This window comes from Catharus ustulatus, chromosome 9 (assembly GCF_009819885.2).
Source record: "Catharus ustulatus isolate bCatUst1 chromosome 9, bCatUst1.pri.v2, whole genome shotgun sequence".
Classification (NCBI taxonomy): domain Eukaryota; kingdom Metazoa; phylum Chordata; class Aves; order Passeriformes; family Turdidae; genus Catharus; species Catharus ustulatus.
The window spans coordinates 17,682,992-17,705,681 of NC_046229.1; the positions used below are offsets into that span (position 1 = coordinate 17,682,992).

The window sequence follows — 22,690 nt, forward strand, 5'->3', positions numbered from 1 at the left end:
ACCAAAACACAGACTTGTCTGTCCTTAGAAGGTGTAGTCTTGGGTCTCCTGTTAGCATGGAAGTTATTTTTCACAGCATAAACTAAGGTTTTAAAAGCCAAGTATCCAGGCCTATGACACTGTTATGTACACAAAACTTCAGTCTCTTGGTTTCCTTGGCACTCTTGATGCCAAGTTTGAGCTTTTATTCTAGATTTTACTGTACTAACTTACAAAATGTTCAAGAGATTAGCTATTGTATTATGTTCTTATTTAAGTATTCAATGTTACTTATCCGCTTGTTGCTGTAAGATTTTTTGCAAATTTCACACTGTAGTCTTTTGCTCCTGTCTTCCATTTCTAGCCTTGGGGCTTCAGAAGGGGAAGATGAACAGCTTGCACTCGATATCATCTAGCGTGGGGGTTTTTTGGCAGAAAAAAGCAGGAAAAAATTATAGCGTATACTAAGAGTTGAAAATAGTGTATGATGGGCTTGGCTGGATTGTGAGCTACTTAAAACTACCTCAGAACTTTCCTTCTAATGCTGGCCTTCTAATAGAAGAAGCAGATCCTGTATGTGTCTGGATCTTTCCCTTCTAAAATAGATACTTTGGTGAAAGGATTAGTATTTAGCTAATGATATGTGGTGGTGCCAATAGTATTTACTCTTATTAGCTAAGGTGTAGGCTTCAGGAGCTCAGAAGAGGTGTGCTTTGGGTACTGAACTAAACAAATGAAAATGTGAGATGTGTGATCAGCAGTATCTGCTGTGATGCTACAGCTGTAAGAGCGGGCCACATGTACTGTTCTAGCAGTGTGCTGATTACAGCAGCTATCTACCTTATTATGACCTTTTTCACACCTCATGAAATACTTCATTCTGTTATGAAAAGCAGACTATCAGATTTTTTTAGGAGAAAGCTGGTATGCATCCCTAGACTCTAGGGATGTATGCCCAGATGTGCACTTTAAAACCAATGTCTTGCTTAGAACATGAAGGTGTGCTGTTGTTACAGTATTGATGTTCTACAAACAGAAATGAACATGTAAACAGCATTAAATGCAGATATCTCTACTGACTGCATCTGTTCTGTTCCCTTCAGGTTAAATGTGTAATGATCTTTGAACGAGTGGATATCCGAACTCACTAAAGATGTCTGTTCAAGGCCAGCACCGTTCCGTTATTATTAACCCTCCTCCACCAGAATACATAAATAACAAAAGTAGTGGATGTCAAACAAACCAACTTCAGTACTTACAGAGGGTGGTCATGAGAGCCATGTGGAGACACAACTTTTCCTGGCCATTTCACCAACCTGTAGATGCAGCAGCACTGAATCTGCCTGTAAGAACCACTTTGGAACTGGAGTATTAATATGTATATTATGTCAATTAATGTTAAATGGTTTTTTTTCAGATTATGGAGGACTGCTTTTGCTATTGAACTGCTATCATTAATCCAAGTCTGCAAGAAAAGTGTTTTCTTTCCAGAGAAATGTTCCATGTTTGCTCATTTTTCTGATCTGAAACTAGTAAATCAGTATTTCTAAGGGATAATAATAATGCTTAACCAGACTTCTTAGACTTTCTGTATATTGGTGTTCAGATCTGTCTTCTAGTTTAGACATATTTATTAACACTGCCTATGATGAATATTTTCTTTTGCCTTTGAGTATTTTTTCAATATTAGGCAAATAATGTCAAATATTAATGTCAAATATTTTTGATGGAAAATCAGATCTGATTGACCCTGATGCAAGCAGGCAAATCTGGAACTGTTTTGCTGCAGAGAAGTCATTACACCTATAGTATTTGTCTATTTCAAACCATTTTGCTCTGAAGTTTCTAGAGAAAATAAATGCCCCTACAAAAATAGGGAAATAGCTATGGTTCTCATCATACTATAGTGGAAGAACATCCTTCCATGAAATAGAAGATATGGTGGTTCTGTTGTGTGCATGTTTTTTATGCTACAACTTAATTGTAACAAAGTGCATGACTATAATGTCTTGTGATACAGTTTTCATACAGGTATTTTTAGACTTCAGTTTTGGGTGTTTTTCAGTCAAATGAAAACATATGGTATTTCAGATTACCTGGAAGATGCTGTTCTTGGTAGATAAGTAGAAAGGTGTTAAATAAAACCATTATCGTTTCCCTTGGATTATTTTCTTTTTTACCCTCTCCAACAGCTTAAGCCTCAATATTTATTTCTCACAAATTTTCAAGACTAATTCTAATAACTCACTGGTTCTGTTTAGAGCAGTTTTTTGTTTAGACAAAAGCCTATCTGCCCATTTGTGGCTGTTTCTTGTGATAAACTCATTTGGTCAGTTTGTACAAAAGCACAAAGTGACTATCTCTGTGTCTTTTCTTACCCTTTCTCCTTCTTGGAAGTAGCTGTCACTTAAGGGTAACATGGGGCATTTCATCAGTTGTGGCAACATTTGCAGCTGGCTTCAGGCCAGTTCTGCCTCTCTGGATTTCTAAGGCAGTCTCTTGACTTCTCAAAGTGTAGTTCAACCATTGCACAGTAACAAGCAAAATACCTGACTCCATCTCAAGGACAATAAAAGTATTTGCCACCTTTGCATTTTTCCTTCAAATGTTAGAAGATGCAGAATGGACAATACTTAATTATTAATTGCATTTTTGTCTTGATAAATAGCCTGCACTCTGATGTATTTAGCTTTCTATTGCACCAAAACAGATTGTTAGGATAGCTTTAGAACACTCTAGAAGTAGGTACTTTGTACAATTAGCATGTATATGTGAAATTAGTGGGATATTTCCATCCCAATTGCTTAAATGCACCATCAGGGAAATAGCCTCATGGTCTCACTCACCAGGTTTTAGCTGTGCTACTAAAATAATCATGACAGTTCCTATTGCAGCTCCCTTTCAGTCACATTGCTACTTTTTCACAATGCCAAGCCTAAGAGGAGAGCCAATATAGCCAGGGATAAAGTATTTGGACAGAAATTGTGAAAAATTGGCAGCTTCTTTTTGTTAGTGACTGAGACTATGTTGAAGTTTGGCTTCTTTTTCCTCTGTTCTGTTAACTGGAGTGCTGCTTTGTTTAAAGGGCTTTGACATAACAAATGAGAAGTGCATATACGTGTAATAAGTACTACTACCATTGAGCCTATTGAAATAAATACTCTTTGGGGCTTTGAATGAGATATATTACGGGGAAGAACAAGGGCAAAATATAAGGTGAAGATTTCCTGAACACCTACATTTTTGGTACCTATGACTGTAAGGGAAGGTTTTCCTTTAAATCAAATACTGCTTCTAATATAATGCAATTCTGTCTTGCAATTTAGCTTTCATAACTAAATGTGTAAGAATCTTCATGTCCTAATATTAATGTTTGTTTGGTGATTTCTTTTGATACCACAGGATTATTACACTATCGTAAAAAAACCTATGGACTTAGGCACCATAAAAAAGCGTCTGGAACACAATTACTACACAAAAGCTGCAGAATGTATTGAAGACTTTAAAACTATGTTCTGGAACTGCTACATGTACAACAAGGTATGTGGAACACCAACTCTTACCAGTAACTGGTTCTGTTGTATGATACAAATGAGTTTAAACAAGCACATGCTTATTAGAACAAGCGGTAAGTTAATCAACATTTTCATTTTTCTCTAAACTACTTTCTCTGAAATGTTAGGGAGGTTTTTTAGCTAGGATTGATTGAGGATACATAAGTGAAGTCTTGCTTGCTGTTTCAACAACTGAGTGCATAGGTTTTTCTGCACAAGGACTCCCCATGTAAAATTTCTGGGGTTTAGCTGGGGAGCTCATGAACAGCAAGAACTATGTCACTGCTGTACAAGTCCAAGGCTAGCAGCCCTGAGCCATGCTCTGTTCCTTCAACAAGTTTAACCTAATGAGGTGTGAGCATCTCCCTATGCTTGGATATTTATTGGCTGTGTCCTAGTATCTTTGAGCTTCAACAGCTTCTTCAGAACACGGGTAAAAAGGGAGTTGCAGATCTGCCCCCTTTGGCCTTTGCTGTAGAAGTATGCAGAGATACAGGAGGGTTTTTCAATGGGATAGTGAGAGCAAATGTATTTCAATGGTGAAATAATTTGCTTTAAAGGGAGTTGCAGGGCCAGGGATGGTAATAATTTCTAGATGTCTCTGGTACTGGTAGCTGTTTCAATCTGCAGGACTGGGGCAGGACTCTCTAGCCTGGTTTTTTTAGGAGATAGCTCCCATTACTGCAGCTTCTGAATGGTACTGACTGTATTTTGCAGCCAGGTGATGACATTGTGTTTATGGCCGAAGAACTAGAAAAAGTGTTTATGCAGAAAATAGCTAATATGCCACCAGAAGAAAGACTAGTGTGTCTCAATAAAGGAAAGAGAAAAGAAAAGAAGACAAAAGGTAAGGCCTGCATTATATACTGAATTTATAATCTATGAAGCAAGTAGAACTGGAAACAAGAAATCCTCTTTGTCACAACTCAACCCTGGAACAGTTTGGGTGTTCTCTACTGTTTCCAAAACAGACAAATAACAATACTGCTATAAGGCTTTAGAAGATTTTTTTTTTTTCAATTTAAAGGTTTGTTTGGTTAGGGTTTTTTCGAAAAGGAACTGACTTTCAATTCAGAGACTGTCATGGTGCTCAGCATTGTGTTATATAAACTAATAGGTGTGAAGATCTGTGGGAACTAAACAGAATAACAGCTGAAAAAGACATGAATAATCTAATCAGCCAAATCAAACACAGGAAAGCATTGGTCTAAACTGCTCTCTGATCTTAGTAGTGGACAACTGTAATACTGCTAAGCAACACAGGCAGGTATTAACTATGCTTAGGAAACATGAACCTACATGATGCAGTCTGCACTCTTTGCTGCTTGGTCTTTGTGTTTGTAGAAAACAACTTGATACTTTCCTTGGCAAGAACATTTTTACAATATACAGAGTGTAGTGTGATGCCTCTTTAATCTTTGGTCTGAAGTTAATCCACACTTTCTTGAAACCAAATAATGTGTAACTTGGCATGATACTCTAGCTGAAGTGCTAATGGTGGGAGTAGAGGAGGATGCCAATGTTGCCGTAAGTAACAAACGCTCTTGTTCACAGTTATTTATGGCTGTCCTGTATAGAAGAGTGGTTATGTTGACAACTGGTCAATTTGACCATGAAAGAAATTAACTGCAACATATAAGACTTGAATTCTAAAATGTCCTGTATTAAAATAACCAGAAACATGGCAGCCCAATCCGGGGACTTCAAATGCGCAAAGCACAAATGAGAAACAAACTGAAAGCAGTGAGCAGCCTCCAGTGATGGCACAAGAGCAACAGCAGGTTACACTGGCTCCTTTGTCTGCAGCTCAGCCGACTGCTTTAATGCCAGCTGCAGTCTCTATAACAAAAGTAAGTTTCCTCAAATAACGTTCAGAAAGAAAGATTGTGAAATTGCTCCTTCAGGCACTGATGGCAAAACCTTAGGAGCCATACTTATTGCTGTATCTTTTTGAAACTTTTGTTATAACAGAAAATAGTAAGAGATCTCTATTAAATATTCTATGTCTCTGTTAAATAACTGGACCAGTACTAATTGTAGAAACTAAGCAGAAATTGGAATGATTGCTTGGCACATCTTTTCTTATAAATGTGATTTTAAAATATTCTCAAAGAAAAAAAATTTAAGATGATCATTCTTGAAGTGTATTGCTGTATACACTTCTGCAGGCTTTACCTTGAGGACAATGGTTTTAGTCCTAAATTAAGGTTCTAACTTCTAGGGAATAATTTCTCATGGTTTTTATCAGATCAAATTCTTGATTCTTCAAAGATTAGCATATTTGCTTAAATACTGTGTAACTAGCCTGGAAGGTGTTTGGAGCTCACCAATGTGGTCATATACACTCCTGTATTGATTTAGTTTTGGTTTTGCTCTGCCAGTGAGGAATAGCCATTTTGGCCAGGCTCTCCTATAGTGTATATTTACACTTCACTCACGAATCTGAACACTGATGACAAAGCACACATTGTATGGCTTCCAAACCAAATACTACACCAGTTAAAGAGATAAACCATGTACATAAGACCATCAACCAGGCCTAAAATGAATTGCAGTAGTTTTCCCCCTTCCTGTGGCTGTCAATTTGCAGGTAATTCCATAACCTGCTAGCTTCCTGGAATCCTCACAAGTGGCTAAAATCTGATCACAGCCAGATGTGGTCAGATCATCTGCAGTACATCTACTTCTTTCCTCTACATTTAAGATGGTAAGAACCTATTGAAGCTCCACAAAGGGCTTGGTATGCTGTTCTTGTAATACCTTGTAGGTTTTTAGTCTAAGCTTGTGGAATTGCTCCATTCTGCTCTGACTTTAATAGCTGCAAAAGTTCCAACACTTTTTTTGGACTATGCATATACACACAAAAGAATAATCTAAAACTGACCATTCTTTTGCTGTTTGGACACTTGCATTTTTTTTCTTTTCTTAGGCAAAAAAAGGTGTGAAAAGAAAGGCCGACACTACAACTCCTACTACTTCAATAGTCACAACAAGTGGTGAATCTTCTGCAATCTTTAATGAAAGAAAAGCTGTAAAAGCATGTAGAAGTGAAAATGAATGCATGGTAACAAATAAAGTTCTGAAGAGATCCTTTTCAGATTCTCAACAGCCACCTGGGATTTTTCAAAAGAGTCAGATGTCAGAACAACTAAAACATTGTAATGCAATACTTAAAGAAATGTTTTCAAAAAAGCATGCAGCATATGCATGGCCTTTCATAAAACCTGTAGATGTGGCATCTTTCTCCACTGGTGTGAACCAAGCCATTGCCAAATATCCTACAGACCTAGGAACCATTAAAGTAAGTAACTTACCCCAAGTTTCTGGGGAAATTTGGCTATTTGTGTCATTACAATATTTTAATTGTGTTAGCTGAAAAGGTGTCATGAAAGCTCCTTCTCCTATGAAATATGTAAGGGGCCTTATGTGTTAATGTACCTGTAACAGATAAATTTCTGTTTCTCAAACTTAGCCAAGGTTACTGAAGAAAGTCTTCTGAGTCTCGTTGTGACACATAGTAACACCTAGTGGCTAACCTACCTAACCGCTGAAAATGCTAATACAAGTAGTGAGGGAATTATGATCTCCATGAAGCCCTTCCAAGCATGCCACCTGTTAAATGCTTGTCTGTACACACAGTGCTGTTATTGATGCCCTATAACACAAAATGCATTTCTGCCAACTTCTGCTTTTCCCTCAATCTCAATATTCTTGATGAAATGCCCTAGAACTTCTACACTGGATGTTTACAGGATATTTCACCTTTTTAGTGGAAAGCAACCATTCCAGATGGAGATATGAGGGCAGTGCTCTGTGAACACTGAGTGTATTTGTATGGGGTAAAGTATTTAGTCTAGTTAAGCTCTACTTTTTTTGGGGAATAGCTTACTGAATTATCTTGAAAGCTAACTTGCCCAGTACAAAGGTTATTTCCCAATTTCTAGTCCATTAGTTTGATTCCAGCTATTATGGAATAAGCTTTGTGTAAATACCATGTATAGAATCAAAAACAGATGCTGAACTCGGAACCAAATAAAACCATCCAAATATTGTCTTGATCAAATGCTGAAACTAGTACTACAAATTCCTTCCAGCAATTGCAATTAAATCTGTTTGAAAGAGGAAAAAAAAATCTCTTGCGTTGTTAAAGAGACATTGTTGAAATGAGATGCAGGTATTTCCATAATGTTTTTTCATAATATTTACTGTCTTGATACAAGCTGAACCTGACTATTTATGTTAAAATTATTGTTCCTCCTTTCTTTCTGCATTTTCATGGTGATGCTTTCTACTAAGTGTGCCTTAATTTTCTTTTCCTCTAGAAGAAAATGGATAACTTTGAATATAATGATATACAAGAATTTGCTACAGATGTTAGATTAATGTTCATGAGCTGCTACACACATAATTCTTCAGACCATGAAATAGTTGCTATGGCGAGAAAACTTCAGGTGAGTTATCTGTTAAGTCAGACTTGAAAAAGAATAGTTCTTTTCATATCCTGATGTAAATCCACTAAATATTACTGAACTACTGTGTTACCATGTAGTTTTAGAAGTAGTAACTGCATAATGCTTTGAGAAATCTGAAAAGTATGTTGTTCTCAAACCTAACTCTTCAGGATGTTTTTGAAATGCACTTTGCTAAAATTCCTGATGAACCTGTTTTGAGTGATCATCTGCCACTGCCTGTGAGAGAAAGGACAGAAGCGTATTCCAGTGAAAGTAATGACAACTCTTCAGAGGAAAAATCATCTGAAGACTCTGAAGAGGAGAGAAAAGTGCACCTCAAAAACCTTCAGGAGCAAGTAAGCATTAGTATTTAATGTGTATGACTTAAGGGCTCTCTGTTAATGCCACTTGCAATGGTCTATTCCAAGGCTTAGCAACAAAAATGAGTTTTTAAAAGCTTCTAGTAACTTGTATTTTAATGCAGAACTTTATTCCTGTTTGAAAGCACTGCCAAACATTAAGCAAATAGCGCCTCGCAAATAAAAAGTGAGCAATTGTTCTATAACTCTTGCCTACCACTTCTTCAGAGGACTCTCAAACCTCTTAAAAAAAACAAAACTGTGTTCCTGTGGTATGAGAGCCTCCAGGCACTCCACATGTAGCTTAGTGGCATATTCTTCCAATGGTGTCATTTCTTGCACATGGTCAAAAAGCATTGTCCTTACCCTCAGTCTCTTTTGAGCCACATAAAAGCAAATCATTAATTTCTTCTTCAGAAAGCTCAGTATGAGAGAGAAAAGAGAAGGTACTTTATGCTAACCAGTCAAGCAAAGCCATGCTTCTTATTAGGAGTGGGATGGGTGTTGCTTCTGCTTGGATATAAATTTTAACCTGTTGCTCTTGTATCTATAACCTCTGGGAAAAAACAGCATTTGTTCTGTTAGCCAAATGAGTTTTTGGTCCTTGTCAGATTAGCATCATCAATTTATGAATGTAGGCAGGAAGTGTACAAGCCAACCTTTACAGTAGTGAGGCATTTCAATCTGTCTGATTTCTAATCTCATCTGACCATCTTCCAATTCCTGAGGTTTAAACCAAGTTGTGTTAAGCTCTTCTCAAAAATTCTTAGTATGCCCCAACTAGACACTTTATATTGCAAAATAAGATGCATGAGCCCAGTCCCACTTGCTGAATTCAGCAATGCTGTAGAAATATAACCTAATGAGGCATTTATGTGCATCCCAAATTCCTGAAATTAGAGAGGTTACTGGAAATCCCTAAAATTATTTTCTTTTTTTTTTGGTAGGGGGTGGGGGCAGGTGGTGGTGTATTTCTGACAATGCTAAAAGGCACATGCTGTTAGAAATGTCTGCATAAAATAAACAGTCCTACATCTTCTAGATGCATAATCTGTGACTAAGATACAATATAGTAAAATGTTTGGAAAATAAATCTCATTTGGAAAGCGGACATCCTATTAATATCCACTCAGCTACCACAAATTTCCTGTGATATTTAGGACTAGTTTATTGTTCCTCCTACATTGCCTAAGATTATCAGCATTTTGGGGGTTTTGTTTTCTTTTTGTTTTTGATAGCTTAAAGCTCTTCACCAGCAGCTGTGGATTTTGACCAAAGCATGCTTATCTAGACCAGAAAAGAAAAAAGGGAAGGCTAAAAGAGAAAAAAGAAAGAACAAGGAAAAAGCTGAAATAAAAAGCTTGATTCAAAAGAAGAAAAATCTGAAGCACATGAAGAAATCTAAGAAAAAGCTGTCTCTAAACATGTAAGTGTGGGGACTTTGTGTGGGTGTCAAATTATTTTAAACTGCTGTTACTGCAGTATACTTTTTTCTTGCAGTCAATCAAAGAAAACCATGCAGCAGGTCGTGTTGGCACATAAGTCAGAACATGAAGATGGTGCCAAACCTATGAATTATGATGAAAAACGACAGTTGAGTTTGGACATAAATAAACTCCCTGGAGATAAGCTTGGGAAAGTAGTCCATATAATACAGTCAAGAGAACCTGCACTGAGGAACTCTGACCCTGATGAGATAGAAATAGACTTTGAAACTTTAAGTGCTTCAACACTCAGAGAACTAGAGAAATATGTAGCAACCTGTTTGAGGAAGAAACAAAGAAAGCAGGGTATGTAGCATGAATGATGTTTTAAAAAGCCCATTAGATTTGCTACCTGGTTTGCTTTCATGTTAACTTCTGTTTCAGATGCAGCTAAAAAACCAACTAAGTCAAAAGACGAACTTAATTTTGAGAGGAAACAAGAGCTAGAGAAGAGACTACGGGATGTCAATGGTCAACTAAACCCAAAGGAGAGCTTCAAGAGTAATGTGGCTCTTTTACTCATTTGCAATGGAAATAGCTTAAAGTGGAATTCTTCCCTTGGGTTTTAGTCTTGTTAGGTGTCTGTTAGGGACTTTCTCCTCAGAATAGTTGGTCTTAAGCTTCCCACTGCTAGTCTCAAGATTATTTTTATGCTGAATGAGCTGGAGTCACAGCAGCAAATTTGGTCAGTTACTTGTCCTGTCTACAGCAACTTCTTGTTCCTGCACTTAATATTTTATTACAGGTAAAGATGGTAACAATTTCAGAAATTAAGACACACTAAACAATTCCCTTATGCTAATATGCGAAAACGTGATGGAGAGTGTGGAGGGTCACACAGTCTATTTGTTTGCAAATCCTTGTCTGTGGTTTAGAGATGGAAGAATAACCAATTCCAGTAATACTTGTTATGTGGCAGTGTCACTAATGCTGTCATTCTAACAGAACTTGTGTATCAGTGACAGGTGTACTGTCTTATCTCAGACTTAAGGAAGTGTCCTAGGAGAATAATACAGTTTTTCAGGCAATAATGCATTTCAAGATCAAAGCCAGAAATTCAGTGCATACTTGAGCTGTACACTTACTGATGGTTCTCATCAGGGGCTGAAAATGGATCAATGCAGCTGATGCTGCTCTTATAAGTCAAGCTGTTCCTCGTTAAAATAGGAGTGCTATTATTGCCCTCCACTGGATATCTATTTAGCTCCTATGTAAAATCAGCTGAAATGATCGAAGCAGCTCTGGAAGACACGGGGAGATTTGTATCCAGCATTAGCTTAGTCAAATCTTCCTGCCTGGTATACATAATGGCTTGAAAGTATTGAACAAAGAAAATCTTAAAGAAGCAGCTGAAATCAATTATGAACTATAAGTTGAGAGGAGAGGGAAGAAGCTGGCTAGGAAATCTTTACAACTGGTATCTGGCTTGCTTACAAGAACTAAATCTGGACTTGTGTCCAGGGAAACAGATATCCATGTAACTTCTCATTTGTGAAGCTTCCACAGAGCAAAATCTTTGAAAACAGTTTGACTGCAAAATCATTATAAGCTGAGTTAAATCAACTCTGCAGATGTAAAATAGTCAGATGGTGGGGAGGTGGCAAAAGATGGCAATTTGGGAGTGCACATGGCTAGGGAAAGAAGAACTGGCTGTAGATAAAGAACTCTGCAGGCAAGTCTGGCAGCAGCAACATGCACAGAAACAGGCTCTTAACCGCAGGAAATCTTATGGGGGAAAATTGCTTGAATTCTCCTAAGTCTGTACAGTTTTAATCTACTTCAGAATTGTAAATTATGTGATTACAGTTTCTCCTTGGATATTTCGTTAATTCAACTAGCTTGTTGCTTCTATATCCTGCTCCTCTCCTCCTTAGAAGGAGGCCTTTGTTATCAAGTCCACTGCTAAATGGACAGTAGACAAGGAAGTGAAATGAAATTAATTCTTACATGGGAGAATGGGCTAACAAGGCTGATCATATCTTGTATTTGAAGAATGCTCTATTGCAGGTTGTTCTGAATTCTTTTTCTCATGCAGTTGAAAACAATGCTGAGTCAAGTACTGGGCCAAGCAGACTGAGTGACAGCAGCAGCAGCTCCTCAGATTCTGGCAGCAGCACTAGCAGTGATTCTAGCTCCTCAGATAGCAGTGACTCTGAATCAGGTTAGAAAGCTTATTTTTGTGTTTGTGTAGGCAAAATATCTTCTCTCTTAGCATCTACTGTTCCACATGCTTACCAAGGATTTTAGTTATCTTTGGTTTGGTTTGTTCCATTTTGAAGGCTCAATTTCAATGCTATGAAATTAATGCCTTAATACTGAGATTCCAGGTAACACAAAACAACCAAACCCCACTACATCCATCCAGCTTACTAGGGAAAATCTATAGGGACTAAAATAATCTAGCAAAAGGTCTTTGTATCCAACCTGGACAATTGACTATTGGGCTGTAGCTTATTCTTGTAGCTTTGATCCCTTTTTGAAAGTGTGATTGGCTTAATTTCATCTTCTGGTCTGAAGCATAAAGGATGACCTGAGCAACAGAGGTGCCTGCAGCATTAACTGTAGAGCCAAAATCCACCCTGCTGCTTAAACTGTTTCAAGCTTGTTTAAAGGATATTGTATCAGAACACTGAATGATGTTTCTCTGTACACAGAACCCTTTGGTTTTCTAGGACAGGATAGATCTGCCATACTGGAGGTTTACAGTGTAGATCTCCATATGAGGTGTGGTGAATGCTTGACCCTCTGCAGTGTAGGGGGGAGCAAACACAGTTAATCAATGGCAATGAAGACCTCGATCCTGCAGGAATCTTTGTGGTTCCTTTTTATATCTGGAAGAAGTTCTGTAAACACATCAAGCTCAAGCTGAAGTATTCAAGATAATAACGTTCCTTTCACTGTGAGGTTTGACTCCAGGTACAACTGCAACTCTCACCTTGTCTGTGTGAGTAATGAAACATATGTGAATGACTAATTTGGATTTTTCCATCCCCCTCACTTCTGTATTTACAGTTACAGAAACCTGTTCAAAACAGACTGGAGCCAGGCAGAACTGTCCAGCTTCTATGGGAAAGTCTAAGGTAAACCTGGCTAGAATGGATGTAATAATTTTACCCTAAACAAATAATGAAGTTATTACACAAGTAACTTAGTTAAAGTTGTTTTTAACATACAATGGTAATAGAAATGATGTAACTTGATCTGGAGGTAATGAATATGGCTTGAATGCTATTTGTTTTGTAGGACTGATTGATATGAAGATGTCCCATGAGATGTTTGTTCAAAGTATCTTATGCTCCTGTATAGGAATAGATATACTGGGAGAACTTCTGAGACTTTTATCTTTTATAATCATTGTGGTGATCATGTGTTTGATGAAGGGCAGAATGTTCCACATACTCCACACACTCCTAAAGAAGGCAAATACTCCCCAAATTGATCTCTGAGCATAGAATTGAACTAACAAAGTGTAATGGTTTTTAATCTATTAATAGCCTCACTTCTATACCTGAGAATAAATTGTACAATATACCACTTATTTTCAGGATACTTGAATGTTGCTTATTGTTATGGTATTATTAGAACCAACAGCAGTTTTAATAATGCCTCTTAGATTTAATTGCTCTATTCCTATATTATACAGTGGGTGTTATTTCATGTCAAGATTAGCTGCCTTCAACAATTTCCCTTGAAGCTACCAGAGAAAGAGACCTTGAATTTCAAAGCAAAATCACAGCCAACCCTTCATTTTTCTTGCAATAGACTGACTTTCCCTTAAAGTACAGGAAACTAGGCTGCAAATTTATTATTCAGCTTACTTCTTCTGCATCTTCACAAGCAAAAATTCAGGGAAGGAATTATGCAACACTCTTTTTTCACTTGAGAGCTGCAGCCTCTGCAGTGACAGAATGACAGCAATAAACCTGAGAAAACAGGATCCAGGAAATGAGCTTCAGCTTGGTCAATTGTAACAGCCCCTTACTGACCTTCTGAGTAACAACAAACATCATACTTGAAATCCTCACATTACATCTTGTTCTCAGGGGTTTTCTGTACCTGTCAGACCAAGGCAGTGGGTGTACTTTTACCTCATGGCTTTTTGTCATTGAAGCACTTAGAAAATGATGGATCAGTATCATAGTACAAGAGGTACTGAAGCTGATGAACAGTGGGAATGGGTAGTGGTGGGAAAAGAGGATCAAATAGCTATTAAAAAGATTTGGCTCTATTAACTGCTGCAGTCTTTTTATAGTGAATACCACTTTGTTTACAGAGGACATCCTGCAATGCTGTTCTGCAAGCACAGCCCTCCTCTCTTACTAGCAACTTGCAAAATCATGGATCATCTGAAATGCAGCAGCAACCTCCCAATGTACTGCAGAGGCATGAGTGTAGTTCACTTAATCCTTCAGAACAAAATGCTCAGACTCTCTCAGGTAATACCTTTATGGCTGTATTTGACTGCTGAGGAAAGAAGGGTTGTCAGGATGCTTGTATTGCCCAACAAGCTTATCTTGGGGTTTTGGAGGTTAGCAAGGGGATAACTGAAAAAGTTCTTGCCAGGGTATGGAGCATGATATAAATGAAAGTATGGCAGCACTGAGAATTGGCTAGGGGTTTCAGATTACTGCGACACTTGTGGTGGGGCAGAGTAGTATTAAAAAGAGGTGTTTGTGCTTGCTTCCAATGAGATGGAAAAGGATACCTTCATGAACTTGGAGTTACAGGAAGTGTCGAACATCTTAAGGCAGGATTAGATGTTTAAACCCATGCCCAGTACCCAAGTTCCTTTCTGAAATGCCTATTTGCTGAATGTAAGGCTTGTGCCACAGGTCCTCTGAGCTGATTGTTGTTCAGACACATCAGATACATGAAGTTGCTTAGGAACTTGATCCAAGGAGCTATTGTTTTCCCTCCCTTATTTCAAAAAGTCTTATGTCAGACACTTCTGAGATTTTAGTGGAAAACAGCATGAACTGGTAGCTGATTAACTGAGAAATCAATTAAAAACTAATTAAAAATAACTCTCATAAATCATGTGGCTGGAATACAAACCTCCATACTGAATTACTCCACAGATCTAAACAGTGACCTAATTTTGAGATGTAGGACTGCATTTTGCATGATAGGGGAAAAATCATATCCTACTTCTTTCTCAGGTAAAATCTCAGCTGTACCTGCTCTGCATGATGATCCAGAGCAGCAAACTCCTCAGAGCACTCCAAAGACAAATCAGTCTTCTGTCACCCACTCCAGAAATGTTTTTCCAGAGGTGAATATGTGCTTCTCTCCAATTAATTAATTTCAAACAGTATCTATAAAGAATGTTCTTACCTTTTAAATAAGATTTAATATAATACTCCAGGCTTGAATTTGATGTGGTGAAAGCCATTTAAGAAGTTTTCAAATAACAAGTTTTCAAAACAGAAGTTTTCAAAAACCCCAATAATAAAGTGATTCTTATCCTTTGACAGGGTATTACTTCATTGACTATTGGCAATGAAACACAAAGGGAAAGTTTGGCTGAGCATATTTATAGTGTACTGTAAAGCTTATTTTATTTCTTTTAAGGCCTGTAGCTTGAACTTAAGTAACCCTTGCACATTTACAGGTTAAAAGTCCTGTAAACCAACATCTCTACAAAAGAGGCAGATTATAATATATGTTTTGTAGAAATATCAATTTCACAAACTCAGCAATACTGAGGGTCCAGAGACTATACTGGGAAAGTGTGTTGCTTTTCATACCTTTTCCTACAGCTGTGGAAACTGGGTCTTTCAGGGTCTAGATGAAGTTGTAAAATAATTCAATCACTGTTGAGTTCTGTCTTAATATGTTCTTGGAGAGTATCCTGGTTAGAAGGACCTCTGTGTGGAGCCAAGGAAGTTATTGATGTTACTGCAGCAAAATCAATTCTATCCTATGAGGATTAATCATCTTTCTGAATGTGGTTGAAAGTTTAGTTGCTTTAATCAGGCTGTAATAGCTTTTGTTTTGGCAATGGATAGAAACTGCCCCTGGAATCTATGAGCACAAGGATGTGTCCAAGTAAGGATGAAAAGCAACTCACCCTTTCCTATTGGTGTCCACTGTCCAAGGTAGCAGGTAATGCAAATTATGACTCAGGTTTGTGCAGCACTGTCCTTAGTTCAAGGGATTACTACACAGACTACCCTTGCACAGAGAAAAATCCCACTGCACTGAAGGTCAGTTACCCTTTACCCTGATCCACAAACTAGAGTGTAGCAACTGCCTTTATGACAATTTTATTCTGCTGTACAATGTTAAGGGTTAAAGATCTTGTGTTGGTTTCTCATGCTCTACCCACTCCATCACTTGGGATTGCTGAGCTGTGCATATTCTAAATCTAATTCTTGATGCTTTGGTTACCATAATATGAAGGAAATCTATTTCTTCCCTGGTGTTTACAGAAGCTAGAGCTGCAAGAATTTGCTGCTCTAAGCTTCTAAACCTTTAATCTTGATGCTGTGTAATAAGAATCCTCATATGCCAAACACAAGTAATACGAAGAATGTATTTTGAAGTCTAGCTTCTCTTCTAGGTGTCCAACACCATTTCCCAAGTCGACAGTGCTGACTGGAGTAAACAAGCTGAGCAAACAAGACATCTAGACAAATTAAATAAACTTCAAAACAAGACCAGCATGAGAACTGCTGATTTAATATCCATAAGTCAAGAACAAAGTATGTAATGTCATAATAAAAACAGTAACCATTATCAGGGGTGCAAAGTTAAAAATGTGCAATTTGTTAAAAATGAAACTGCTTTAAAGAAATATTATGCTGAACACTTGTATATTAATCAGTTTGCAGGATAATGGTGGGTGTGCAGTTTTCCCTTGCTCTTTTTTTATTTGCTGCTTAAAAAAAAAAAAAGGTGAAATTAAATGGATGTTTCGTTCTTGTTCTGTGTTAGAATACACAAGGAAAATAACTTTTTGATTTAAGAATTTAGTTTTCTGAATGTAGTACTAGGAATAAGTAATTCAGTCTTCCATGAAATCTGAGAATTGATGCTTCAATCTGTTGGACTTCATTGGCCTTTGATGAAATGTCTTCTACTGAAGCTTCATGGAGCTCTTTTCCTAGGGCACTTTGTGTGTATTTTGAGTTATCTTTGGGTCTTGGTGACAAGGATCTGGCAGCAAATCAATGTCAAAGACTTTCACTATGGAATAAACTTGCAGTCATTACAAGAACACTGGCCCTATGAAAGCTGCATTCTATACTTCATACATATTTCAAACTAAAGACTTGATTGAACATCCATGCTCTGTGTGTTCTGTATTACCAGACACAAATGTTTTGGTTTCGCCTTTACTCTTTGCCCTCTAAAACAACTCTACAAGGGGGAGGAAGCTTCTAAAAACCAATTAAAAGGCAGAGCCTGTTCACTGATGAACTCTTATTTTTGGCAAAGAATAATGCTAAGTTGTTGCAGTGTATTAAGTGTATTCTGAAAATGGAGATTTAATTCTCCATTAATTTCTATGCAGTTGAGGGACTTAACATACCAAGTCATACATCTACTGCCTTTTGCTTAGACTTCAGCAGCTGAAATTGGCACTTGGCCTCAGCTAAGGATTTTCACTTAGACCTCACAACCACAAAACTTACTAAGTTAAAACCCCTTTAATGACAAACTGGTTGAGGGTTTGATACTTTGAATCCAGAATTCTGGATTCAAACATTCAAGCACTAACCCTTTGCATAATAAAAAAAAAGCCAGCATATTATCTGACATTTTTATTAAGCATTTACTTGAATACTGAAACATCTCAGACTACAATAGATTATTGTTGCTAAATGAGATAAAGTGTTATCTCTGGTTTGAAAATAGTGTTTGGGGTTTTCTTCCCCCTCAAATAATAAAGAAGTAATAACATGGAGTATAGCTGTAGGTTACTGGAAATGTGAGGACTAGCCCTTGATGGCTGATCTATCTGCTTTTAAAAAAAAAGTAACCAGGGCTGAGAGCTTTAGGTGAAATGAATTTGCATGATCAGTCAGGTACTCTTAATGCCAGAATCAAAAGGAAAGAGGGCTGGGTAGGATGGGGAGGAAGTGAGTAAGTGGCAAGTTGCTGTGTTGAGGCTTCCTGCCCGAACCTTTTGAGCATTCTGCTGGGACCTCTCCTGGAACGTACCTGGAGTAAGTGTTTCATCTATAGTTGAGCTAACTATACCTTTTCCTACCCGAAAGTAGAGAGAAGTGATCCAGTTCAACTTGAGCTTAGGAAATGGCTGTGAGAATTACTGCCATTCTGAACTGGATAATAAAGTATGCTATAAGCTTTAAAGTCAATTCCTTGAATGACTAAAGTTTTATCATTTAAATTTGAGAAATAGTCCGTAAAATCAACACGATCAAAAAGTCTTTTTTTATTCTTCCATCAGGTAATTGTACACCAGGTGATAAATCTAATGATAAAAACATACTAGTGCCGGTATCTGAACTTCTTCCAAGAAAGGTAATGGTGCTCAAGTTCTGTTTGAGAAGAGGCTGAATTTGCTAGGTTTGAAAACTCCTTGTCCTAGGATCTTCTCTAAAAATCTGTTCTCTTATGATTTGAATATTTAGAGTACAATAGGCCTTTGTCACTGTTATAATCTGTTGAGATTTATCTTCTTTTTAGTGCTGAAACCAATCAATCTGTTGACTCTTTGTTGCAGTAGGTAAAGTGTATAAGATATATACACACACACATATATCATATGCCTACATTGCCATATTTAAATATGGCTTGTTTCATCTAGTTTTAATATTTAAACAAGGAACCAGTGTTCCTTGATCTAGTTCTGATACCCAAGTTATTAGTGTGCTTTTGCTTACTGATCCAGCAACAAGAACAAGAGTGTGGAATATAGTCTCAGTGCTATTGGAAAATCTGTTCTGAAATAAGGCAAAGCACATTTAATGACTAAAGGTATTTATGACAGTTAAGCAAAATCTTTCCTAGCATACAGCAAGTTATCTTAACTAGAAGGACAGAGACATTTTCTTATCTACTAAATTAATCAGCTAATTGAAAACATTACATCAAAATTACTAATAACAGATTATGTCAACCCCTGGACCTAAAAAGATCTCTATATCATCTGTTAAGCTAAAATGCTTCAAGGATTTTTCTTTAGAAAATCTTCGGAAAGCTATTAACTTACATGTTAAACTAAATTCCAAAAATATGTATTTTCTTCATAAACATATGCTTCTACTAGAAGTAGGATTTCTTAAGAATGCTGCTTTTATTCTGGTTTATGCTGTGAAGAAAATGCCACAGGGGAACAAATAAAACCTACAAGCCTAATGTAAGACTATTGTTACGTAAGGATGATATATAGAAATTAGACGCGTGTTCTCTGTATTAAAACCTTGTCAATGGACCTTGTGTAAACTCAGCCTTGTGAATTCATGTTTTCTGAAATGGAAAAGGGGAGAGGTAGACTTAAATAGTCAGAATGGCTACAAATGCTAATGGTTGTTGGTATATTGCCAAAGACTCTCAAAGTTTATGAGAAAGCACATCAAAATCTGCTCAGATTGCTGTATTTGCACTAATATTCTGCCAAAGGAAGGATATTTTGGTGTAGATGTTTCCCACAGGCCCAGCCAAACAACATTGTGGTAATGTAGGAACTAAGCAGGTAAAGTAGTTGCAGAGTATTTTTTCCTCTTCTATGTTTTCCTTTTTGTAATAATTTCAGGATGCAGAATTGAAGACTGTAGATTCTTGGGTAAGCCTATGTAAAACGATGAAGCTGCCGGCTCCGATAAAAGCATCTGCTGAGAGCTTCAATCAGTTCAGGGATGCGGTATTAAAGAGGAGTGGGCAAGTGCAGGAGTCAAAAAAGTCTCTTGCACAAGCTGAGAGGGAGCTGCAAAATCTTCCACAACAAAACAAAAGGTTTGTAATCACTTCTGTATAAGTATTTTTCTGGTTTTTGCCTGTATGGTACTGGGGGGCTTAGTTTTTCAGGAACAAGGGTTTTGGATTAGGTAATTGCTGTATGTCAGATGAAGAGCTGTACCATGCTAAGTAAAACTGCACATCCAAAATGCACAGAGAAGCTTTTTCTCATCAAATCAGTATTATTTCAGCAGTCAGAGAAATTTCTCAGGAATTTCTCTGTTATTGCTGTTAGTTTGCTTGTGGATTTATTTTTTTTCCCCTTCATGGAGGGGAGTTTGGCTTTTGTTTGGGTACTAAGGTAAGGAGTTTTGGTCCCCTGGAGCACTCATGACCAGAGTTCACATTTGTCCTATTCTTTTATACCTGTAGCCAGGAATGTCCTTATCTTAGTACTCCCCTAAGGGGATACAGGATAGTCCAGTCTTTGAGAGCATGGTGTTAACATAGCTATACAGGGGTTCCAGTGGGCACCACTTCACACAGCAGAATTCTTTGCATTGCTGTAGAAAAGCACTTTCAATAAGCCCCTGCTACAGTATTCTTCCCCAGTTGTTTGCAGCTCCTGAGGTCTGTGGTCATGCTGAGTGGGCTAAGTGACTGCCTACTAATTACTCCATTGCACTAATATCCTGGAGTGTTTTTGCCACCTTTTGGAAACTCTGTTTACAATGTTTCCCTCTCCAGTAGCCTGCTTTTTTTTTTCTGTGAAAATTTTTCCTGTGATTATTTTTCACCCTGTGAAAGATAAATCTGAGATCGTTCCTCAATTCTCCTGCACTTGCCCATTGCTGGCTGTATTAGAATGAGTCAATTGTTTGGCTTGTTTTATTTTAATAATCAGAGCATTTGAGAGACTTACGAATATACTCCTGGTTCAGAAGTTAATGAAATCTGCCTCAAATAACTAAGTGAAGAGGAGGAAGGTAGAAGAAAAACATCATAGGCCAGAAAGTAACAGAAAATAAAGAATTTTCAAGCAAGTGTATGTAAATTTTGTGTAGTATATCTATAAATCCCACATGCATACAGATTAGAAATGGGATACAGGAAACATGAACCTACTACAGCCCAACAATTGTGTGCACATAACTCTTGTGAAGGGAAATCACTATGAAACAATGTCAAAGAGAACCATACTTTAAGTGCTAGGCACTTATTTAAATTATTTGCAGAATTCTATCCCATTGTTATTAAAAAAAAAAAAAAAAAAAAGAACTTTTATCCTATATTGATTTCTACTCCTGTCTTTAAAGGGGTCATGAAAGCACAGGATTGGATGCCATGGCAGCGACAGTCTGTGAGCTTGAAAAAGAAATACATAAGAATACACTGCCTGAAACTCAACAACATACTCTTGATCAAGACCGCAACTTGGCTAGAAAAATGGAACAAGAACGCAGGAGGAAGGAAGCAGTAAGTTTCTGACTGATTTCTTTAGTAAAGTTGAAAAAGAATAAACAAATATTACATCAGGTCCTTATTCCAAAGGATCTGAATGATTGAAAACAACAGGACTATACTACCTGAAGAGCTAGTCCAGAAAATGCAATAGGAAACTCAAAGTATGTCTTCAAGTGACATTACATGAGAAACTATCTGCTTCGTCCTAGTACTCCCATAAGCTTAGAATAATTGTGTGGTAAAATAAAATTCTGAAGGAGTCATGCCCTCTAAATAATTTCAAACCTTGAGTGTTGCAAGCTGTCCATCCTCAATGTGTTCCATGTCAACAAAAGTGCTAGTCATTCTGTTCTGGTGTGAAATACCAGGCCTGAGCCTTTTTAAAACTAACTGGTTTTATTGGTGACAGTAATTAATGTTTTTTAATTGCTGTCTCTTTTGGATTAAACTTTTTTTTTAAAATTTATAATACTGTACAATGGAATGCAAGTACCTGTGTGAGACTATGCTGGATTCAGATAAGTTCAGCTGAATCTTTCATCCTTCAGCTCTTTTCTGAGGGCTTCAACAACATGCGCACTCAAACTTGTCATAACAGAGAGGACATACACTGTTTGAGAAGATGCTTTATAGTTTTCTCTTAAATCATTAATTATTTGACCTGCATAGTATTCATTATTGTCTGACTGCTCTGAAAAAACACTCATTTGCTTTCTTGCAGACAGCTTGGATAATTGATGTGAATCTGCAAAGAGATATTATGGCATCTTTCGAAGAATATCTTGAGTGAAAACAGTAGTTCATACAGAATTTAACTACAAACAGCACAGTTTTGTACTAGTTAGGATCTTAAATGTTAAGACCATTTTAAAGGTCTTCTGTAAAATGCTTTGTATTAAAAGGTTGCTCATTAATACCTGAAACATCACAAGATTTATTTCTTTTCACTGCTTGTTTATAATATGTAGTCTAGTCTGCTACACAGTGGAATGGAGTTGTTCATTTGATTAGAGTTTTATTTTTTGTGTATGTATGGTATTAAAAAATCACTTTGCACACCTGCACAAAATCTGGGCTGTGACAAAAAGATCTCTCTAAAAGTGATACTGTCTAAGGGATGTGTAACCTTACTTGTCGTCATAAAAAAAGCTTCCATTAACTCTATCATTTCAGCAGTAAATCTTATGTATTTGCATGTCTTTTCAGGTCCAGATGTGTTCAATGTGTTTTATGTTAACATAACATTTAGCTAAGGGTGCAAACATGTTTGCCACATACTTCTAGTTCTTCTCAGGAAGAAATTATGGCAAACTGGCTCCAGTTTGAAAGATTTTCTGATTGATGCAAGATATTATTAATGTTGAAAAATTGTCTAAGGTAGAAACTGGAATATAAAAACCACACTTTCTTGTTGATTATATTCAACTATGGGAAATTAATACGGGACCAATAAAACATATTATTACAGAAACACTGGGTGAAAGGAGCCCCCTTCAGACAATCTAGCTCAGTAGTCTCCAAAACCTTTTTGT

At 37.2% G+C, this 22,690-nt stretch overlaps 1 protein-coding gene across 1 annotated transcript; it reads left to right on the forward strand.

Moving 5' to 3' along the window:
* Positions 1 to 1,132: 1,132 nt before the first annotated feature.
* On the forward strand, positions 1,133 to 22,001 carry BRDT (bromodomain testis associated). The gene is given in 19 exon segments (XM_033067799.1): positions 1,133 to 1,324; positions 3,382 to 3,519; positions 4,251 to 4,380; positions 5,211 to 5,383; positions 6,463 to 6,834; positions 7,856 to 7,984; positions 8,155 to 8,340; positions 9,582 to 9,769; positions 9,844 to 10,133; positions 10,218 to 10,328; positions 11,863 to 11,988; positions 12,840 to 12,907; positions 14,101 to 14,263; positions 14,987 to 15,099; positions 16,390 to 16,531; positions 18,244 to 18,317; positions 19,552 to 19,784; positions 21,011 to 21,170; positions 21,880 to 22,001. Coding segments are annotated over 19 exon segments (3,057 nt in total). The 3' UTR covers positions 21,949 to 22,001.
* Positions 22,002 to 22,690: the final 689 nt, after the last annotated feature.